Source organism: Ciconia boyciana, chromosome 4 (genome assembly GCF_034638445.1).
Source record: "Ciconia boyciana chromosome 4, ASM3463844v1, whole genome shotgun sequence".
Classification (NCBI taxonomy): Eukaryota; Metazoa; Chordata; class Aves; order Ciconiiformes; family Ciconiidae; genus Ciconia; species Ciconia boyciana.
Genome location: NC_132937.1, coordinates 60,100,257 through 60,118,281, shown reverse-complemented (window position 1 = coordinate 60,118,281; position 18,025 = coordinate 60,100,257). Strand labels below are relative to the sequence as shown.

The window sequence follows — 18,025 nt, the reverse complement described above, 5'->3', positions numbered from 1 at the left end:
GCAGACCTGCTTGGTGATCCGGGCAAGCACAAGTTGTCAGCTGTAATAACTGGCTGTAATGGCAGGTGGGTGCAGTTGGTTTGGATGTACAGCAAGTCAGTGAATGGCCAAGCACAGAGCAAGTGTGTGTGTGTGTCTTTGGGGGAAAGGGGAGCAGGAGGGATAAGGAGCCCAGCACTAGAGAAGATCTTAATTGGGACCAGGTGTAGTTGAACCATGAGCACAGATGTGATGTAAATACTGTTATTTAATTGCTGTAATGATCAGCATAAAGTTAATTGTCAGTTCTGTATGTTCTAGTGAGTTGTCTGTGCTGTATTATAACTGGGGCTAAATGAGATACTGTGGGCTCTCAGCTTGTACCTCTGGCACACATACTTGTGGTTTGGAAAGTGTTCCTATGGGGAACGGCATGGCAGTTGAAGAAGTGCATTTGAATAATGTGCACTATATTCCTAATAGGGCATCTGCCTTCTCTCTGTGCATCATGACTGGGTTTTCGTTTCACATTTGCTGCTGGTGGTTTCAGTGTTTAACTTTTGCTGGCAACGAAGTTGCTTTAGGATCCCAAGTTGCCTGGTATACAGCCCTTATGCAGTCTGGTAATTCTGACAGCAAGTGGTGCTACATTAGGCTTTTTTTCTTCTTTCAGGACTTACTTGAAGAAAAGGGATTCATGTGAATAAATTTTGAATTATCAGAAGAAAAAGAAAACATTTAGATAGAACTGATTTTGACCATTTGTTCTGATCTGAGACTCATGATTTACAGATGTTGCATTGGTAATCCCTAATAAATTGAACTCCTAGTATGAAAGTAAGGATTATCCTCAATAATGCGTCTAGTCTGTTGAAATTAAGACAAAATGAAAACTGGTGTCATGCAGTTTTTCTTTAGGAAATCAACTATGCATGTATATATCTTTTTGCCCTTTTTGTACAAACTGATTATTATTGAAGATCAATCCCAACTGAAAATTTCTGTAGTATTATTTTTAAAAATTATATAAACATCATAGCTAAAATAAAAATCCTTGTCCTACTTTTGAAAATAAGTCAGATGTTAGTAGGCCTGGTAAAAGAACTAAACAAGTTGTTTTTTTTTTTAAAGAGAAGATAAGGAGAACTCTATCATTGTGAAGCTGTTGCTGCTGTCTTGTAGCTGGCCCTATGCTTGATAGCGAACATATAGCAAATACAAACTCTACCAGAGCTGAAATGAAGAAAGGTGGCTTTTAGTAGGCTGTTCTCACTGTTCCCTGAACCTTAACATTACATTGGTAAGAGATGTCAATAACACAAGGCTTATTGTATCATCTCTTTCCCAGTTCCTGTTTGTATTTTTATTTATTTCCCTTGTTACTTTAGTGTTCTGGATCTACTATATGCACTACTTAAAAAGATGCATATTTTCATATTGTTGAATGAAATCTTACACAATTGGTGGTTTGAATTATGGTAGTAGGTTACAGTACCAAGGTATTTTTTCCTAAAAAGTTATACTTTACCTCATTTTAGTCACAACTGCTAGAACTTCCTTGTACTCCTAAGAGAAACAAAACAGTAACTTTTTAATTATTGAGTTTACTGGTAAATGTTGCCAAAGTTACAGCACGATCTTATTTGCAACTGCCAGTATAGCTATTGTGAAATAAGCTGCTCTACAACAGCTTCTAGTGTGGATGCTCTGATTCCAGAGAACAGTGCTCTGAATGAATGTGGTAAGTTAGAGAAAGGCAGTGTAAATATGACTGCAGGGAAGACGTTTTGCAGAATAGCCTTGTGAGGACTGTGGGTTATCGTTATAATTATATTTTTACGTGATAAGGAAGCCATCAGTCTTTTGCGGAAAAATCAAATTAATAATCTTTGTCATTTAGGACACAGTGGGAGCTAGGTATATCTAGGAGTTTCTAGGTATGTTTCACAGTATTGAAATTCTACAAGACAAACTGTACAGAACATTGTCAGCATTGTCTAGGTAGACTTTACATTAAACCAGAAAAAAATATCAGCCGTCGTAGTTACACACATTTGATGCCAAAATTTGCAAGCTGTTCCCTACACTTCTGTGTAGTAACTTCAAATAGCAGAGTTGCTAAATCTTTCCCAGCTGCTGCCCCTTTGCCACCTTTCCATTACTCGCTTAATTTTGGCAATTTAAAATGAGAAACTGAGTTTATTCACTTTGCTACATTTGCCTTCATTGTTTTATTCTAAGCTCTTCAGCAGTAAAATAGATTTTTTTTTAAATTGTTTTCGTTAAGGGAAGTGTCTCTTAACTAAAAGACTTTCCTCCTTAAGAAAAAACATTTGCAGTACTCAAATCTGTGGTCAAGTTTGAATCCACAGCTTGCTGCTTAAGATGTTTTGACTGCTACAGACACGATGGATCGGATTCAATATTTAAATGTTGAAGATGAGTTTTAATGTTTTTCAAACTAGTGAATACCTGAGTTTGTGTGCATCTGGGAGGAGATGAGGGGTTAAATTCAGACTATTTGTCAAGGCAATTAGTTCAGTGATCCAACAAGCCCACCTTTTAGCTGCAAAACATTGTGGTAAAGACATTATTTTGAGATTCTTTATATTGAATTTCATTAGACCCTCCTATATGCTTTATGTAAGCCCCTTGGCATTTGTTTAGCTTGAATAGTCATGAATAAAAGAGCTTAGAGTTGGCTTTAAAGTGCAGCTTCTGAAGTACGAAAAAGAGGATTCAGATGGCCTTATGTACCCTGTTTTGTTTTCCTTCTCCTTGGGACTAAACATTAATGTCTGAGCAAAACTACCGTGGTGTCCTCGGGTTTTAAAGGGGAAGCCATTCAGTGCACCGTGCACTGGCTGTTAGTATATGTTTATGGTATATTAAGAGTAAATATCTCTGGCTCTTGGATAGATCTAAGTATTTCCTTAGAGGGCTTACATTTATAGTATATATGTAGGTATTAGGCTTTTCTCTTGTGAGAGATGCATGTATGCGTGTAAATACATATTTACTTATATTTTTATGTGAGCATATATTTATTTATGTAAGCATGTACTTGGCTTTTAGGAACTAGGCTTACCAGGTCTTTGTGAAAGGAGATTTTTTTCTCAACTCATTCAGTATTGTTCACAGCATTAACACATCACTGAACAAATTGCCCTCTTGCATATGCTAATCCTGCACTTAAAAGAACTCATTGTAACACGTTTTAATGCTTTAGCTGGAACGGAGATGGAGATGGGAATCGCAGGCATGTCAAATTGTCATGTGACTGAAAAATGTCTAAAATGCCTTTCTCGTTGGGTCAACAGTTTGTACTTAGCATAACTTAGCATGAATGAAAACAGTCCATGTAGTTTGAGGAAAAGATTAGTTGTTGCTTTTGTCTTCTGTGTGTGTGTGTTGGCCTTAGTTTTTCAGATCAAGTCTGATTAAATAACACTTTAGCCTTAATTTCACACTAGTAGTGAATGTTATGCTGGAAGTGAAAATATTTGATCCTTGTTTGCAATACATTTGTTGAAGGCATCCAGTTGGAGTTTACTGCAGCTAACAAATGATTATTGCATAACCTTATATGGTAAATATTTGTTATTTTAAGTTAACTGCAAGTTGCCATATATCTATCCATGCCTGCAGGTGTAGACATACCAAAGCGTCATCTATTTATGATGGTCTAGAAGTGAGCAATCAATCAGATTATATTTAGTAAGTTTCTTTTATATGGGATCTGCATATTAAATAAATAAAAAAATCATTGTTAGCTGCTCATGAATAAGCACCAAGCCTGCTTCTCCTAAACAATAAATTCAGTTGAATTAGTTAAATAGATGGTGACTGACAAGTGAACCAAACTTTTGATAAGTTGAACAATGAAAAGCCAAGCTTCTTAGAATGCATGAAGCTGCATGTGTTTGCGTGGAAGACTTTGAGTTGAATTAAATGGAATGAAAGACTGTGTAGGTATCACATTTCTAAAGCATCTATTGCATCCAATTTGAGTTTTTAAGCATATATGAAGGAATCTTGAAAGGAATTTTTGATTGACCTTGTTTTTGTCTTTACAGAGTAATTCTCTGTTGGTCCCGGACAGTCTGCGAAGCACAGATAAACGCAGGAATGGCCCTGAATATACCAATGACATCAAAAAGAGAAAGGTGGATGATAAGGATTCCAGCCACTATGTAAGCAAATCTGTGTCAAAGAAATGATTAATTTATTTGCGCATACTGTGCTTGTATGAGGAGTAAAAGACCTGTGAAAAACAAGGCAATGTGTTTCCTATGGCTGATGTAGTATATTAACATATGTGCCAGAGAGACCATTACTCATATTGTGGGAACAGTAGTGACTCAATAGTTTGGGCTATTGTCAAGTAATACTCCTTAACAGGGAAAAATGAGCCAGGAGTAGCTGTTTGGGATTCACAAGTGTTCTGGGACATTTCTAGGAGTTCTGGGACATTTCTAGGAGTTCGAGGGAGGGATCCTTTCTGGACTGCTCTAAAACCTGCAGGTGTGTTTGAAATGGAGGATTTTGTTGATTTGGGGGGTTTTAGTACATTTTTTCTGATATTCGCTATTACCATGTAAAGTAATAATTACCATTGCAAATTGCATATGTTATGAGGCTGTACCAACTTGCTAAAGTTTGCTTTTGGTTGATACAGCAGTTTCAGCAGAAAGCAAATTGAAATATAAGAAGTTCACAGTTTGTGTTCTGCATTTTTGACTAGCTTGCTTGTTGCTTTGTTTCGAAATGACGCTTCAGTACAACAGTGTGGCTTACGTGAACCTCAGAAGGTTCACATAGGCTTTCAACTTCAAGTCTAAATGCTCAGCCAAATCACAAGATGATACTTCAACAGGCTTTAGAGACTAGGACTGGTGCAAAAGAGTACTGAAAAGCAGAAAGTAAATCTAACAGAAGATATTCTTTGACGTAGCAGTAATGTGGCAAATTGTCTGGTTTATGTGAATCCAATCACTAATTACTTCCTGGTTACTGGAACCCAAGAGAAAATCAGGTGCCACTTTATTTCCTCAGTATTTGGTAGGGTCATTTCTTTCCACTTGGACTCAGAATATCCCTGAGCAGCTATTGGATATCCCCGGAGCTACTGACAGTAGATGGGGTTACTTTCCCCTTCTGCACGTTGTGGTGTTGTAGTACTGTTACGGTTTTGCAAGTTGTATTTCCACCACGTTCTAATCTTGTTTTGGTTACAGAAGGGTTTGGCAAACTTCCCCGTGTTACTCCCTCAACTTTGAGGGTTTGATATTCTATGGGCATTTTTAATTTTAAATATTTGAAGATTACGTGTTCTTAAGCTACATTTGATATAAAAAAAAGGAAGAAAAAGCTTAACTTCCTTATTTTTCTTGTATTTCTACTGGAAAGAAATGGAAAGGATATTATTGCACTGTAGAAGCAGTTTGTTTTAATCCACATTTTAAATGTGTGGTTCTGTTTGCTTGAAATGCATTTTACAGGTAAAGGCAGCATCAAAATAAAGAATTGAGCAAAACAAGGATGTTTGAAAGTTCCAGATTTATTCTAACCTGGAAGATGATCTTTCTCTTTAAAGGTTCCCTGATTCTGCAAAAACAGAGCTGCTGATTTCAAGCTCGTTTTAGATGAGGCCCTTGTAGAGGCCGTTGTAGGAACAAGGAAGCACTGCTTTTGTCTGAAGGGAGATAAACGAGTTGTAGGAATTGTTGCTTTTGGAAATAAGATGCAACATGCAATTTTTTTTTTTCCTTTTGAGTTCTGACTAATTTTCATGTTAGGACCTGCATAACCTGTTCAACCTGTGGGTGTGTTAGTGAGGAGAATCTTCTGATATTAATAGTACCTATAGGAGATGCCTTGGATAGTCTTAGTAAATTTCTGTTTCCCAAGATGACAAAGTCAGTGGGGTGCACTTAAACGTTGCTTGGCAGCTATTTTTGCCTTCCTCAGGGGCAGTATTTCTGGTGAACAACTGTCCCACCTACTGTGCTCCCATATGCTCAAATGTCTTCTAACCTATTCTTGCATTCTGGGTGCTTCATACTTTTCAAGTAGGTGACAGATAACCGGGGCTGAAGCTTTCCTTTTCCTTCTCCTTTTGCACCCTTTGGTTGGACAGCTTCCAGAGTGGCAAATAGAGCCACCGTTACGTCTTTGGTGGCACTCTTGGGTCCCTAATATGTTTGCAGTATTTCTTGGAGAAATATTCAGCTGCTAAAGCAGAAGGGAAGGGTTGAAACTACCTGTTGGGGTTTTTTGGTTTTGGTCTTTGGTTTTGGGGTTTTTTTTAACTTTTATGGCCTGAAGTGAGAGGAAAGAACTGGTGTTTTACTTTTTGTCTGCCAGTGTTAAGAGTGATATCCAAGACACTTTGGAAGCAAGAGATGGGGGACAGTTTGAGCAATCATATATCTGATTTGTTTGCCTAGAAACTTTTAAACTAAAAGTATTGTTATTGGAAATGTCAAACTTGCCCACACGAAAATTTTAAGTTTTGTCATTCACTTGATTTTTTTTGTTTGTTTGTTTTTGGTTTTGAGTCCAGACTCACCTTCTGGTTGAACCGCCATGGTGCGCTGCGGAAATCACTAGGCCACTGTGTATCATAGAATGTTTCTACTGGGGCATCCCAGCCCATTTTGGTGATAGGGACCAGGAGGCACTTGAGTAACAGCTATTTTGAGGCACTAGAGCAGCCCAGGTGAACACAGATTTGTGTGAAACAGTCAAAATGGAGCTTGACAAGCCACAATAAAAATTTCTGTTTAGGAATGTCAAAGTATTTTGGTTTTGTTAGGCAGAAATGTTGAAATGCCTTGGCATTTCTGAAGCTTTTTCTTCCCCAGAACTTTCCATTTCAAAACTTTCCTTTCCTGAAAAGGAGAAAAATTGTCCTGTCACTTTGGGGAAGTTGATTCATCAAACAAATGCCAAAAAGCTCCAGTTTCTGAGATGTGTTTTTTTTTAGGTATGCACAAGCAGTAATTTCTGTAAGATTAACACATAAGATTAGCATATGAACAGAATTAGTTTCTCTTTTAGGAGTAGTTATAACACTGTTTATGATGCTAATAAGGAGGGAGTTTGGACCATCTTGCACTGATGGTGAGACCACCGCCTTTCAACTAGTTCTACCTTACTTGGGTTTTATTATTGAAGCAGAAATAAGGTGTTGTGTTCCTGTTTTCATTGTTTTCCCTATTGCTATTAAGTTAATGAAAGGCTGTTTGCTTTTTCTTTAGAAAAAACAAAAAAATGTCTTGAGTAGATGCGTAGTCTTTCTCTCTGGCCTCTTAATGTACTAATTGAAATGAACACTATATTTATTTATTTTTAATAGGACAGTGATGGGGACAAGAGTGACGATAACTTGGTTGTAGATGTATCCAATGAGGTAACTTTTTTCATTTTTGTAGTCTTGACGTTTGCCCAAAGGTTAAAGGAAAAGTGCATTGAGATGTTAGAAGAAAAAGAATCCTCTGTGTGGATATGTTAAAATATTCACAACTTCTCCTTTTTGTTAGTTCTGCAGTTACTGTGTCTTCCTCTGAGCTTTATCTGGTTGTCCTCTCAGCTTTTCCTTCTGCTGCTTTGTCCAGGTCTGTTCCCTCTGCAGTTACATTTTGATGCTTCACAGCGGCTCTGTAGTGGAGAGGGTTGTGGTGAGATGCAGATGAAGGGCTGAAGTTTTCAAACTACTTCAAATGAAAAAGGAAGACAATACCTAACCTTGTATTTAATAGTAGGAGTATTATTAAAAACATTTTTGGTACCTTAAAAATTATTACTATTTTAACGTCCTATGTCAAAGACAGCATTTTCCAGAAATGTTTGGTTTTTAGAATGAAGTCAGCTGAAGTCAGAATGAGGTCAGTCATTTCACAAAATTTGCCAGAGGTTGTAGCCACTTTTTTCTCCAGGGCAGAGATGTGGCAGTGGCATCAAGGTGAAGGGATGGGCCTTCCCTTTTCTTCGTCTTTTATTTCATACAACAAAGAGATTTAGGAAACCTGAATATGGTAGCGAGGTAGTTCTGCTCTGTGGAAAGCACAGGGAGAGAAGCTGACAGAAAAGGGTCTTCAGCAGCTCCAAGTGCCCAAATGATGTCAGCCAAGTAGAAAAATGGGTATCCAACTAGGGATTTTAGTAGTCCTTTCAGAAGCCCTTACTTAACAATGAAACTGCTCAATAATCAATCAGTAGACTTAGTGCCCTCTTGTGAGAACTGCTTCCTCCCTGCTGCAATTCTCATGAGCCAAAGGAGCATGGAGAACCTGCAGAGCTCTGATGGCATTGTAGCTTGCTGGGCTGGCTATTTCAGGTTACAGTCAATGAAGAGAGTGCCTCTGGAAGAGAGAAAGATAATTACCTGAGAGGTAATTTCAGGTAATTAAAACTGAAAAAAATTTCAGTTTTTCCTGTAGATTTAAGTAGTGAGGCAATTGCAGATGGTATTTAGAAAGAAGTGACAGATATTATGGCATATAAAGCATACGTCTTTATCTCTTCTTCTGAAGATAGATATGAGCAAGGTTTGTATGGCCTAAAAGAGATTATTGAAATGTTTGTTGTCACTAGCAGCGCATGGAGAACATACATGGAAAAACAGTGTAAACTTAACTGCAGCTACTGTTGGTCTTTCTCGCTCTTACCGCATGTTGTGCGCGCTTGCCTTAGTTTGTACTTCGGTATACTTAGATTGCAAGCTCTATGCTTGGGAACAGTTTATGGTTACATGTGCTGTAAAGTAAAACCAGATTGCTTACTATATGAACTTATTTATATCTCTAAACTGGTGAAGAGATTTCAGATTTTTTTCTATAGAGATAACAAAATGTCTTGTCATTTGAACTTACTGCTTAAATTCTTCTAGTTTTTTTTTCCCATAGACTCCTTAGTGGTGTTTGTGTACCAACCCATAACATGGTTCTGTGCTGTTCTTCCCTTCCCATTGTTTTAGGATCCTTCTTCCCCAAGGGCCAGTCCTACTCATTCACCACGTGAAAATGGGATAGATAAAACTCGCCTGCTGAAGAAAGACGCCTCTAGCAGTCCAGCATCTACAGCCTCTTCAGGAAGTTCCACTTCCCTCAAATCCAAAGAAATTAGTTTGGTGGGTAGCAGTCTGTTGTCCAGATAAATGTTATTCTTTTTTGTAAAGTCTAGCTCTCCATTCTCCTGCAACTACTTGTGGCAGAAAATAGATGGCTTTAAACACTTGAAGCTGAAACAGACTACTCTCTTTCCAGACCTTTATAGTATTATTCAGCTTTACTCCTCAGCAATATTTTCTTCGTCATTTTGATTTTTTTGTATTTCCTACATTTCTGTCAAATGAGTTGCAAATTTATCACAAAGTACAAGAGTTGCTTAGGCATTGTTTATTTTTTCTTGAGCAATAGCTTATGGTTTAACATAATCTGTATATAGTCACTAAGAAGTTCTCCAAGCTTTTGTTAAAGTCTTCTAGATAAGCTGTTACTCTTTAAAAACTTTTCCTGCAGTATCACTAATAATTTGATCAGATTGTCTGTAGCCTTTGTGTCATAAGTTTTTGATACTATCAACTATGGTGGTATTTTGTTTCTGTACTTAGATTTGCTGTGTCCAATAATAATTGAGACAGTAATGATTTCAAGCTAAAATAAATTGGTCATGCATACTGTATTGTCCTGAAAAAAAATTAGCTCAGACATTTTTTTTTTCATGCCAATGGAATAAGGAAAAATAACTTTCTACATTTCTTTTCTTATTTTAATTTTAGTAGCAATCAAAAAGGTCAGCATTTCTCTCTCACAAGTTAATGCTGTCAGCATTGCGTGGATTTATGAAAATTGGCTGAGGGACTAGGTAGTAGGTGCCCAGCATCCCAGCTGCTGTTGTGATAAATTGTATAATATGGCCTGGATTAAAAATAATACTCATTTAATTTGTTTAATGATACCAGCATGAAAAAGCCAGCACGCCTGTTCTGAAATCCAGCACACCAACTCCTCGAAGTGATGTGCCAACCCCAGGCACTAGTGCAACTCCAGGACTTCGTCCAGGCCTTGGCAAGCCTCCAACAATGGACCCTCTAGTTAACCAAGCTGGTAATGCATTACCTCACGTATTTTTATGGTTCCAAAATTAATCTTTTTTTTACGTATGTAGTTCTGTACGAATGTTAACTAAACTTATTGCTTTGTTCTTGATATCAAGAGAGGGCTTGATGAGAAGCAGATGTTTGGATTATCAAGAGTTTGAATATCTTTCTATCTCTTATCCTTCTTTGTTTACTTTTGTCTTTATCTTTTTTGCAAACAATCCAGAGACTGAATGCAATATAAAAAGACTTCTCAGAAGTTTCTGGTACTTATTCTGAATGCAATCTCTTCTCCAGCTCTTTGTCTGAGTCTGCTAATATTTGCTGCAGTGTAAACCTTGACAAATGCAGGGGGAAGTTTACTTTTGCTATTCAGGCTGGTACAGCACAGTTTCTTCAGACATGAGCTGTGTAAACCATGTCTGTCAGCTTTACTGCTTAATTTGGCAAAGGAGAGATTAATGTAAACAGGGAAATATTACAGAAATGGAAATAGGTAATGTTAGAAGAGATTGTTAGAAGTAATCAGCAAGTTCAGACTTCAGTAGATCTTATTTACACTGAGTGAAAAGAGGTGGTGGTACAGATAAATTATGGCAATGTTTCTTGGCAGTGTGTCTATGTGAGAGGGGAAGGCTAGGTATTGTAGGGGAAAAAAATATATTCTGTATGCAGGAATATATAAATAAAACTACTTGATTTCATTATTCCATAGCTGCAGGTTTGCGAACACCATTGGCAGTACCAGGACCATACCCTGCTCCATTTGGAATGGTACCTCATGCTGGCATGAATGGAGAGTTAACCAGTCCAGGGGCAGCCTATGCCAGTCTGCACAATATGTCACCCCAGATGAGTGCTGCTGCTGCTGCAGCTGCTGTGGTTGCCTATGGAAGATCTCCTATGGTAGGCCATACGTTGCATGCAATCTCAGTCGTGTGAGTTGTGGTTCATTGAGAAGAGTGCCAGAGGCTTGACAGCTTCACTGTGTGGTTGGTTTTGCTGTGTGGCTGGAGAAACAAATTTGCACCTTGAAAACAAAGAATCTTGGTGTATTTATGTATGTTTCCTTTTTTTCTTCACCTTCACCAGTGCTTTGACTGGTTAATAAATGCCAAAAAATTATTTTATGCTTTAAGTGAAAAGTTGGTTTTGGTAGCTACAAAGTATTTCATTGGTGCTGTGGACATCTGCTTTTCTCTTGCTGAACCAGATGTGTGTTCCGTACAGACATACCAAATTAATCTTGAAACATGTAGGAGTCTTTTTTATCTATGTCTCTGTCCTTGTAGTTTGTTTTTTGTGGAAATCAACATAAGTTGGTTGGTACATATCTTGAAGCTCTGTGATAAGGTGTGTTAAGAATAGTTGCTGTTGTGGGTGTAGTAAGTAAATGGAGCATAGTAGTTATAGCTGCTGTCAAGCAGAGTAACCTAGGGGCCTGATTCTGCAGACATGAGCTTGATGGCAGCTTTATGCATAGAAAAACTTACCTACTTGTAAATTTGTAAGATTGGACTTAAGCTTGTCATCTTCTCATTATTGTAGATATGGCTACTTTTTTCAAACTGGTAAACAGGGCTTTTATGTGAAAATGTGGAAATTCTAAATAGCATATGCGCTCCTTAAAGCAATAAGAATTTTAACTCAGGTATAGTGTTCAGAAGAAAAACTAAGTCTGTTTGGTCCAGAATTTCTGTTTGGATTACTCGATGTACATATTTATTCAGGATATAAAAGTTTAGTGGAATTGCAGTATGTAAAGAGAGCATAGTATATTTAAGCTATAGACAAATTTGACTGCACCCTGCAGTGTAGCTCCATGAGAGAGATCTCAGCTGATGTGCCCACACAGTGCAGTGTGGAGCCATGCAGAGATTCTAGCTGGGGCCTGAAGCTGCTTTCCAGCACCATGCTGTGCCTGCATGGGTATGCGCTAGCTGTTGCAGAGCTAAAAGAGCACTCGTGTGGCTACATGCCAACACACCATGGACTCTAATTCCAGGGCTAGCTCTGTGCTAACATAGAGGTATTTGTGTTACGCTCAGTGGTGTGAATGCAAGACATACCTTATTGGTTTTCTATTCACATATGAATACTTCTAGCAGAAGCATGCCTAGGGAAAACATCTTGTTTTTCCCTCGCTATGAAGGGACATGCACTTATCTAATACTGTGGGTAAAACCCACATTTTGGTTAAATGCGTAATATCTTGGGGGTGAAGAAAAGGGGCTTGCTGAATGAGAAATTTCAAGTGTGAGATTAATTCATTTTTCATTGTCAGGTTGGGTTTGATCCTCCTCCTCACATGAGAGTACCTGGAATCCCTCCAAATCTAGCAGGGATTCCTGGGGGAAAACCGTAAGTAACTTTTAACATTTTGGTAACATCTGCAATATCTAGACAGAATAAAGTTATTTTGTGGCAGTGAACAAGAATTCCAAAGGGGGTAGTGTCTGGTTGTTCCCAAGAGATTGTTTTGACTTCTCCCTGGTAAGAGGTGCAGCATATAAATTCTTAAATCGTAGTTGTCATGTCCCTAAACAGGTGTGCATATACCTGTTTCCAAGGAAAAGCTGATGAAGGTATACTTCAAGGTTTTTTGTTTCCTCCTTTCTGGAGGAAGTTAAGGGGACTACAGACTTGTAGACAGTGATAAAGTATGTAAGATAAAAACATATTGAAACTAAACTTCATACGATACCGAGCATATAAATGTGTAGTGCAAACTCACACACTCGTTGCACCTGTTTGATCAGGCATGAGAGCCTGCAACTGTTGATCACAGTGGGTATCTGAAGCAGTTGCTTTAGCAACTGATGCACACCTTGCATAATGGAGCAAGCTCTTTAAAATGTGCAAGTGTGCAGCTGGAGAGCAAAAGGCTGATGAAGCAGTTGTGCAGCAAGTGGTACATAGAGGTAGGATAACTTTCACAACAGGTTCTTTTTATTTAAAAGTTTTAGTTACTGACAAAGAGGTGCTTAAATAAAATACTTGTATGATATTGTGGCTTATTGGTTTTACAATAAAATAATTTCACCAAAACAGTATACATCAAATTTTTCCGTAATTTTGCTTTAGTAGACTGTTGAGACTGAGTTTATCCATGTGCAGTAGAGTCATGAGCATGTATGACCGCTTAAAAAATGTGATTATTTAAGTATTTCTGGAAAACTAGTCTAGGCAGGTGCAAACAGAGCATAGACTGCAAATTTGACTAACCTCTTTTCTTGGAGAGAGTGGGGCAGAGAGAATTATAACAGGTTTTTCGACACTGTGTTAGAACCTGTTCTTTGTCCCTTCGTGCTTGGCATTCAGTCCTGTATTCTCTTTCAAGTAAAGTTGCAGTTAGTTTCTCTCTATCTAGGTACTTAACATAATTTTGAAACTCACTTAACACTTTGCACTTCTATGCTGGGTGTTACTGTTACATACTGTCTTCTTCAATCTATCATGATTTAATTTTTCCTTTTGCAGCTTCAGGAAAAATTCAGAAACTTACTTTTAGGATACTGTCTAAGACATACTGTGGTGAAAGTTATATACACACATATTTCTGTTTGCCTTCAGTTTGAACTCCTGTTAATAGCTAGTGATACGTTGTAATGTCAGTCATGCAAACTTCCATAAAAGTACACCGGATTACAGGCAAAAAAGTGTGTATTTTCTTCTACTCTTTTTCCATAACAGTAGGAAAGCAGCAGACTTAGATTAGGAAAGCCATCCTGAATGTGTTTTTGTTGTTATCCACCATGCTTCTCAGAACAGACTTAGCTATCTGTTGGCAGTGTGAGAAAGCTGTTAAATCTTGGATTTACTTAAAGAAAAGTTGGTGGTATGTTGACAAGATTACTGAAGTGAGGGCTCAGTGAGTTGGTGTTATGTATCAGATGGTGGTGTATTTAAATTTAGTACAGTAAGGAACAGGCTTTGTTCTCAAAACAGTCTTTTATTAAGGGTCAGCCTCGTTCTTGCTGACTTTAGTAGAATTTGACATACTTATATAAAACATTTTTTGAGATCACATAATCCAGTGGCTGTAAGTATTTACTTTTAAACAAGTACATTCATAAGCCTTCAATGCCTTATTCCATTAGTAATGCCTGGCAGCATTTTATATTATAAGTTATGAAAACCTATTTTTGTTCAGTCAGAAATTTTCTGTGGCTGAGCTATAGTTGCTGCACTATTCAAGGCATAAAAGCAGTGCATATATGCTGCTATACTTTGTATCCTGGGATTTCATAGCTAAATTACAGTCTATGTGGGTTTTTTTTTCCAATCTTTTTAATTAGCGTTTTCAGCGCTTTATTCACACTGCTTCGTTGATCACCTACTTTGATTCATAGAATCATAGAATCGTTCAGGTTGGAAAAGACCTTTAAGATCATCGAGTCCAACCATTAACCTAGTACTGCCAAGTCCACCACTAAACCATGTCCCTACGCACCACATCTACACAACTTTTAAATACCTCCAGTGATGGTGACTCAACCACTTCCCTGGGCAGCCTGTTCCAATGCTTGACAACCCCTTCAGTGAAGAAATTTTTCCTCACATCCAATCTAAACCTCCCCTGGAGCAACTTGAGGCCATTTCTTCTCATCCTATTGCTTTTTACTTGAGAGAAGAGACTGACCCCCACCTCACTACAGCCTCCTTTCAGGTAGTTGTAGAGAGCGATAAGGTCTCCCCTCAGCCTCCTTTTATCCAGGCTAAACAACCCCAGTTTCCTCAGACACTCCTCATCAGACTTGTGCTCCAGACCCTTCACCAGCTTCGTTGCCCTTTTCTGGATACACTCCAGCACCTCAATGTCTCTCTTGTAGTGAGGGGCCCAAAACTGAACACAGTATTCGAGGTGCCGCCTCACCAGTGCCAAGTACAGGGGCACGATCACTTCCCTACTCCTGCTGGCCACACTATATCTGATACACGCCAGGATGCCATTGGCCTTCTTGGCCACCTGGGCACACTGCTGGCTCATATTCAGTGTCTGTTGACCAACAGTCCCAGGTCCTTTTCCGCCAGGCAGCTTTCCAGCCACTCTTCCCCAAGCCTGTACCGTTGCATGGGGTTGTTGTGGCCCAAGTGCAGGACCCGGTGCTTGGCCTTGTTGAACCTCATACAAGTGGTCTCGGCCCATCGATCCAGCCTGTCCAGATTCCTCTGTAGACCCTTCCTACCCTCAAGCAGATCAACACTCCTGCCCAATATGGTGTCATCTGCAAACTGACTGAGGGTGCACTCAATCCCCTCGTCCAGATCATTGATAAAGATATCAAACAGAACCAGCCCCAATAGTGAGCCCTGGGGAACACCGCTTGTGACCGGCCACCAACTGGAGTAAACTCTGTTCACCACAGCTCTTTGGGCCCAGCCATCCAGGCAGTTTTTTACCCAGAGAAGAGCATGTCCCTCACAGCCATGAGCAGCCAGTTTCTCCAGGAGAATGCTGTGGGAAATGGTTTCAAAGGCTTTTGAAAGTCCAGGTAGACAACATCCACAGCCTTTCCCTCATCCACTAAGTGGGTCACTTTGTCACAGAAGGAGATTAGGTTGGTAAAGCAGGACCTGCCTTTCATAAACCCATGTTGACTGGGCCTGATCACCTAGTTGTTCTGTACATGCTGCGTGATGGCACTCAAGATGCTCCATAACCTTCCCTGGTACCAAGGTCAGACTGGTAGGCCTGTAGTTCCCTGGATCCTCCTGCTGGCCCTTCTTGTAGATGGGCATCACATTTGTTCTCTTCCAGTCAACTGGGACCTCACCAACTAGTCAAGACTGCTGATAAATGATTGAAAGTGGCTTGGTGAGCACTTCTGCCAGCTCCCTCAGTAGACTTCCTCATTCCCCCATAGACTTGCATGTGTCTAAGTGGCATAGCAGGTCACTAACCGTTTCTCCTTGTATTATGGGGGTCTTCATTCTGCTCCCTGTCTTCCAGCTCAGTGGGCTGGGTGCCCCCGAGAACAACTGGTCTTACTATTAAAGACTGAGGCAAAGAAGGCAAAGAAGTACCTCAGCCTTTTCCTCATCCTTTGTCACTGTTTCCCCCCGCATCCAGTAAAGGATGGAGATTCTCCTTAGCCCTCCTTTTGTTGCTAATGTATTTATAGAAACATTTTTTGTTGTCTCTTATGGCAGTAGCCAGATTAAGTTGTTGTTGGGCTTTGGCCCTTCTGATTTTATCCCTGCATAACCTTACAACAACTTTGTAGTCCTCCTGAGTTGTCTGCCCCTTCTTCCAAAGGTCATAAACTCTCATTTTTTTCCTGAGTTCTAGCCAAAGGTCTCTGTTCAGCCAGGCTAGTTGTCTTTCCTGCTGGCTTGTCTTTCGGCACCTGGGAACGGCCTGCTCCCACACCTTTAAGATTTCCTTCTTGAAGAATGTCCAGCCTTCCTGGACTCCTTTGCCCTTCAGGACTGCTTCCCAAGGGACTCTGTCAACCAGTCTCCTAAACAGGCCAAAGTCTGCCCTCCAGAAGTCCAAGGTAACAGTTCTCCTGACCCCCCATCCTTACTTCTCCAAGAATCAAAAACTCTATCGTTTTGTGATTGCTATGCCCAAGTCAGCCTCGAGCCAATACTCCCTACTCTCCACTTGATTTGATGTGTTCTGTAATGGTTTTTTTGTGGTCATGTTACTTGGACTGAGTAATTTCCTCTAAAGTGACTGCTTATCTTCATTGAAAGTGAGGCAAACGTAAAATTCCATAAACTGATCTGTTATCTTTCCATTGACAGCTTTAGAACGATCTCTTGTTTTAGACTTGATTGGCTACAGCTGGCTAGATGCTGTCTGCTACCTGCAGCATCTTTGAGTATCTCTTACCTACATCAGTCAAGTCTCATATATTTTCTGTACAAAGTACATGGGTTATATAATCACGCAAACTAGTGGAGTAATCCTGGTTTATTTTCAAAATCTGCCTTTTCCTGTGCAATTAAGATGCCGCATTGAATTTGTTTTATGAGATGTGGAGTTTTAGTCTGAGTCTTGTTGCAATTGGTACAGAGAATTTTAAAATTGAGCTCTTGAATCCCCAGCCATATGTGTATGCTCAGAACTGCCCATTTTTATCAGTGGTTATGCCAAGGGCTGTTTTTTTTTTTTCACCCAGCCCTTCTTCCAAGAGAAAATTAAGTTCCTTCCTTTGCAAAGGAATGGCATTTCTGATAGCACCCAGTTTTCTTTAACCCCTGTGTATTCTGAGGCCTGTTAATGACTAGCTTGTTAGAAAAATTAGTAGCTTCTTCAGAACCCACTCCTACTTGTCTATCTGCTTTCATCAAGGGACCGTTGTCTGGAAAGCTTGTATTTTGCTTGCCTTGTTTTGTAACTTGATCAACTGTAAGCCTTTACTACCATCTTTTTATGTTCCTGAATGTGAATCCTTCCGTTTGGTTCTTTGCAGAGTCTAACCTTGTTAGCAGTGGTACAGATGTACTTAGGAAATTGGGTAGCAATTAACTAGAAAGTCAGTGTCTTCAGCAATTTCTTAATTGTACAAATGAGCTAGTATTTGCATTTGGTAGCAGGTTGTGGGTGGTTTGGTTTTTTTCTTAAATTATTTCCTATGAGACTTTTCAGGTTTTTCATATTACTTTGATATTTTGGTGTACGCACATGTGATCTCATATTAGTTGTTTTCTCTCTTCAGCTGTTTGTAGTTCAGTAATTAATTTTATGGACAAGGACTTGATATCTATATGTGTGTATGAATGCGCATAAAAAGTTTTTATATTCTTGGTTTCAAAGTTAATTCCCATCAGTAGATTATTCTTTTCTTAGCAACTCTTCTGTTTTTCTGGGTTTTTTTGTTGTTTGGTTTTTTTTTTTTTTTTTGGGGGGGGGTGTGTTCCTTCCAGATTGCCTTGAGCTATCACCTAATCAACAATTATCTTTCTCTTAGGTTGGGGGCAGGAAATCAA

The 18,025-nt window shown here is 39.1% G+C and overlaps 1 protein-coding gene across 2 annotated transcripts in view; it reads left to right on the top strand.

The window, feature by feature from the left end:
• The window catches only part of LOC140650610 (transducin-like enhancer protein 1), an 86,943-nt gene that overhangs the window by 48,202 nt on the left and 20,716 nt on the right, over positions 1-18,025 (top strand). For both annotated transcript variants that reach the window (XM_072859165.1, XM_072859164.1), the window contains exons 9-14: positions 4,056-4,172; positions 7,340-7,393; positions 8,960-9,112; positions 9,947-10,091; positions 10,800-10,990; positions 12,369-12,445. In XM_072859165.1, coding sequence (XP_072715266.1) covers positions 4,056-4,172; positions 7,340-7,393; positions 8,960-9,112; positions 9,947-10,091; positions 10,800-10,990; positions 12,369-12,445 — 737 coding nt within the window. The remainder of the gene's footprint in view (positions 1-4,055; positions 4,173-7,339; positions 7,394-8,959; positions 9,113-9,946; positions 10,092-10,799; positions 10,991-12,368; positions 12,446-18,025) is intronic.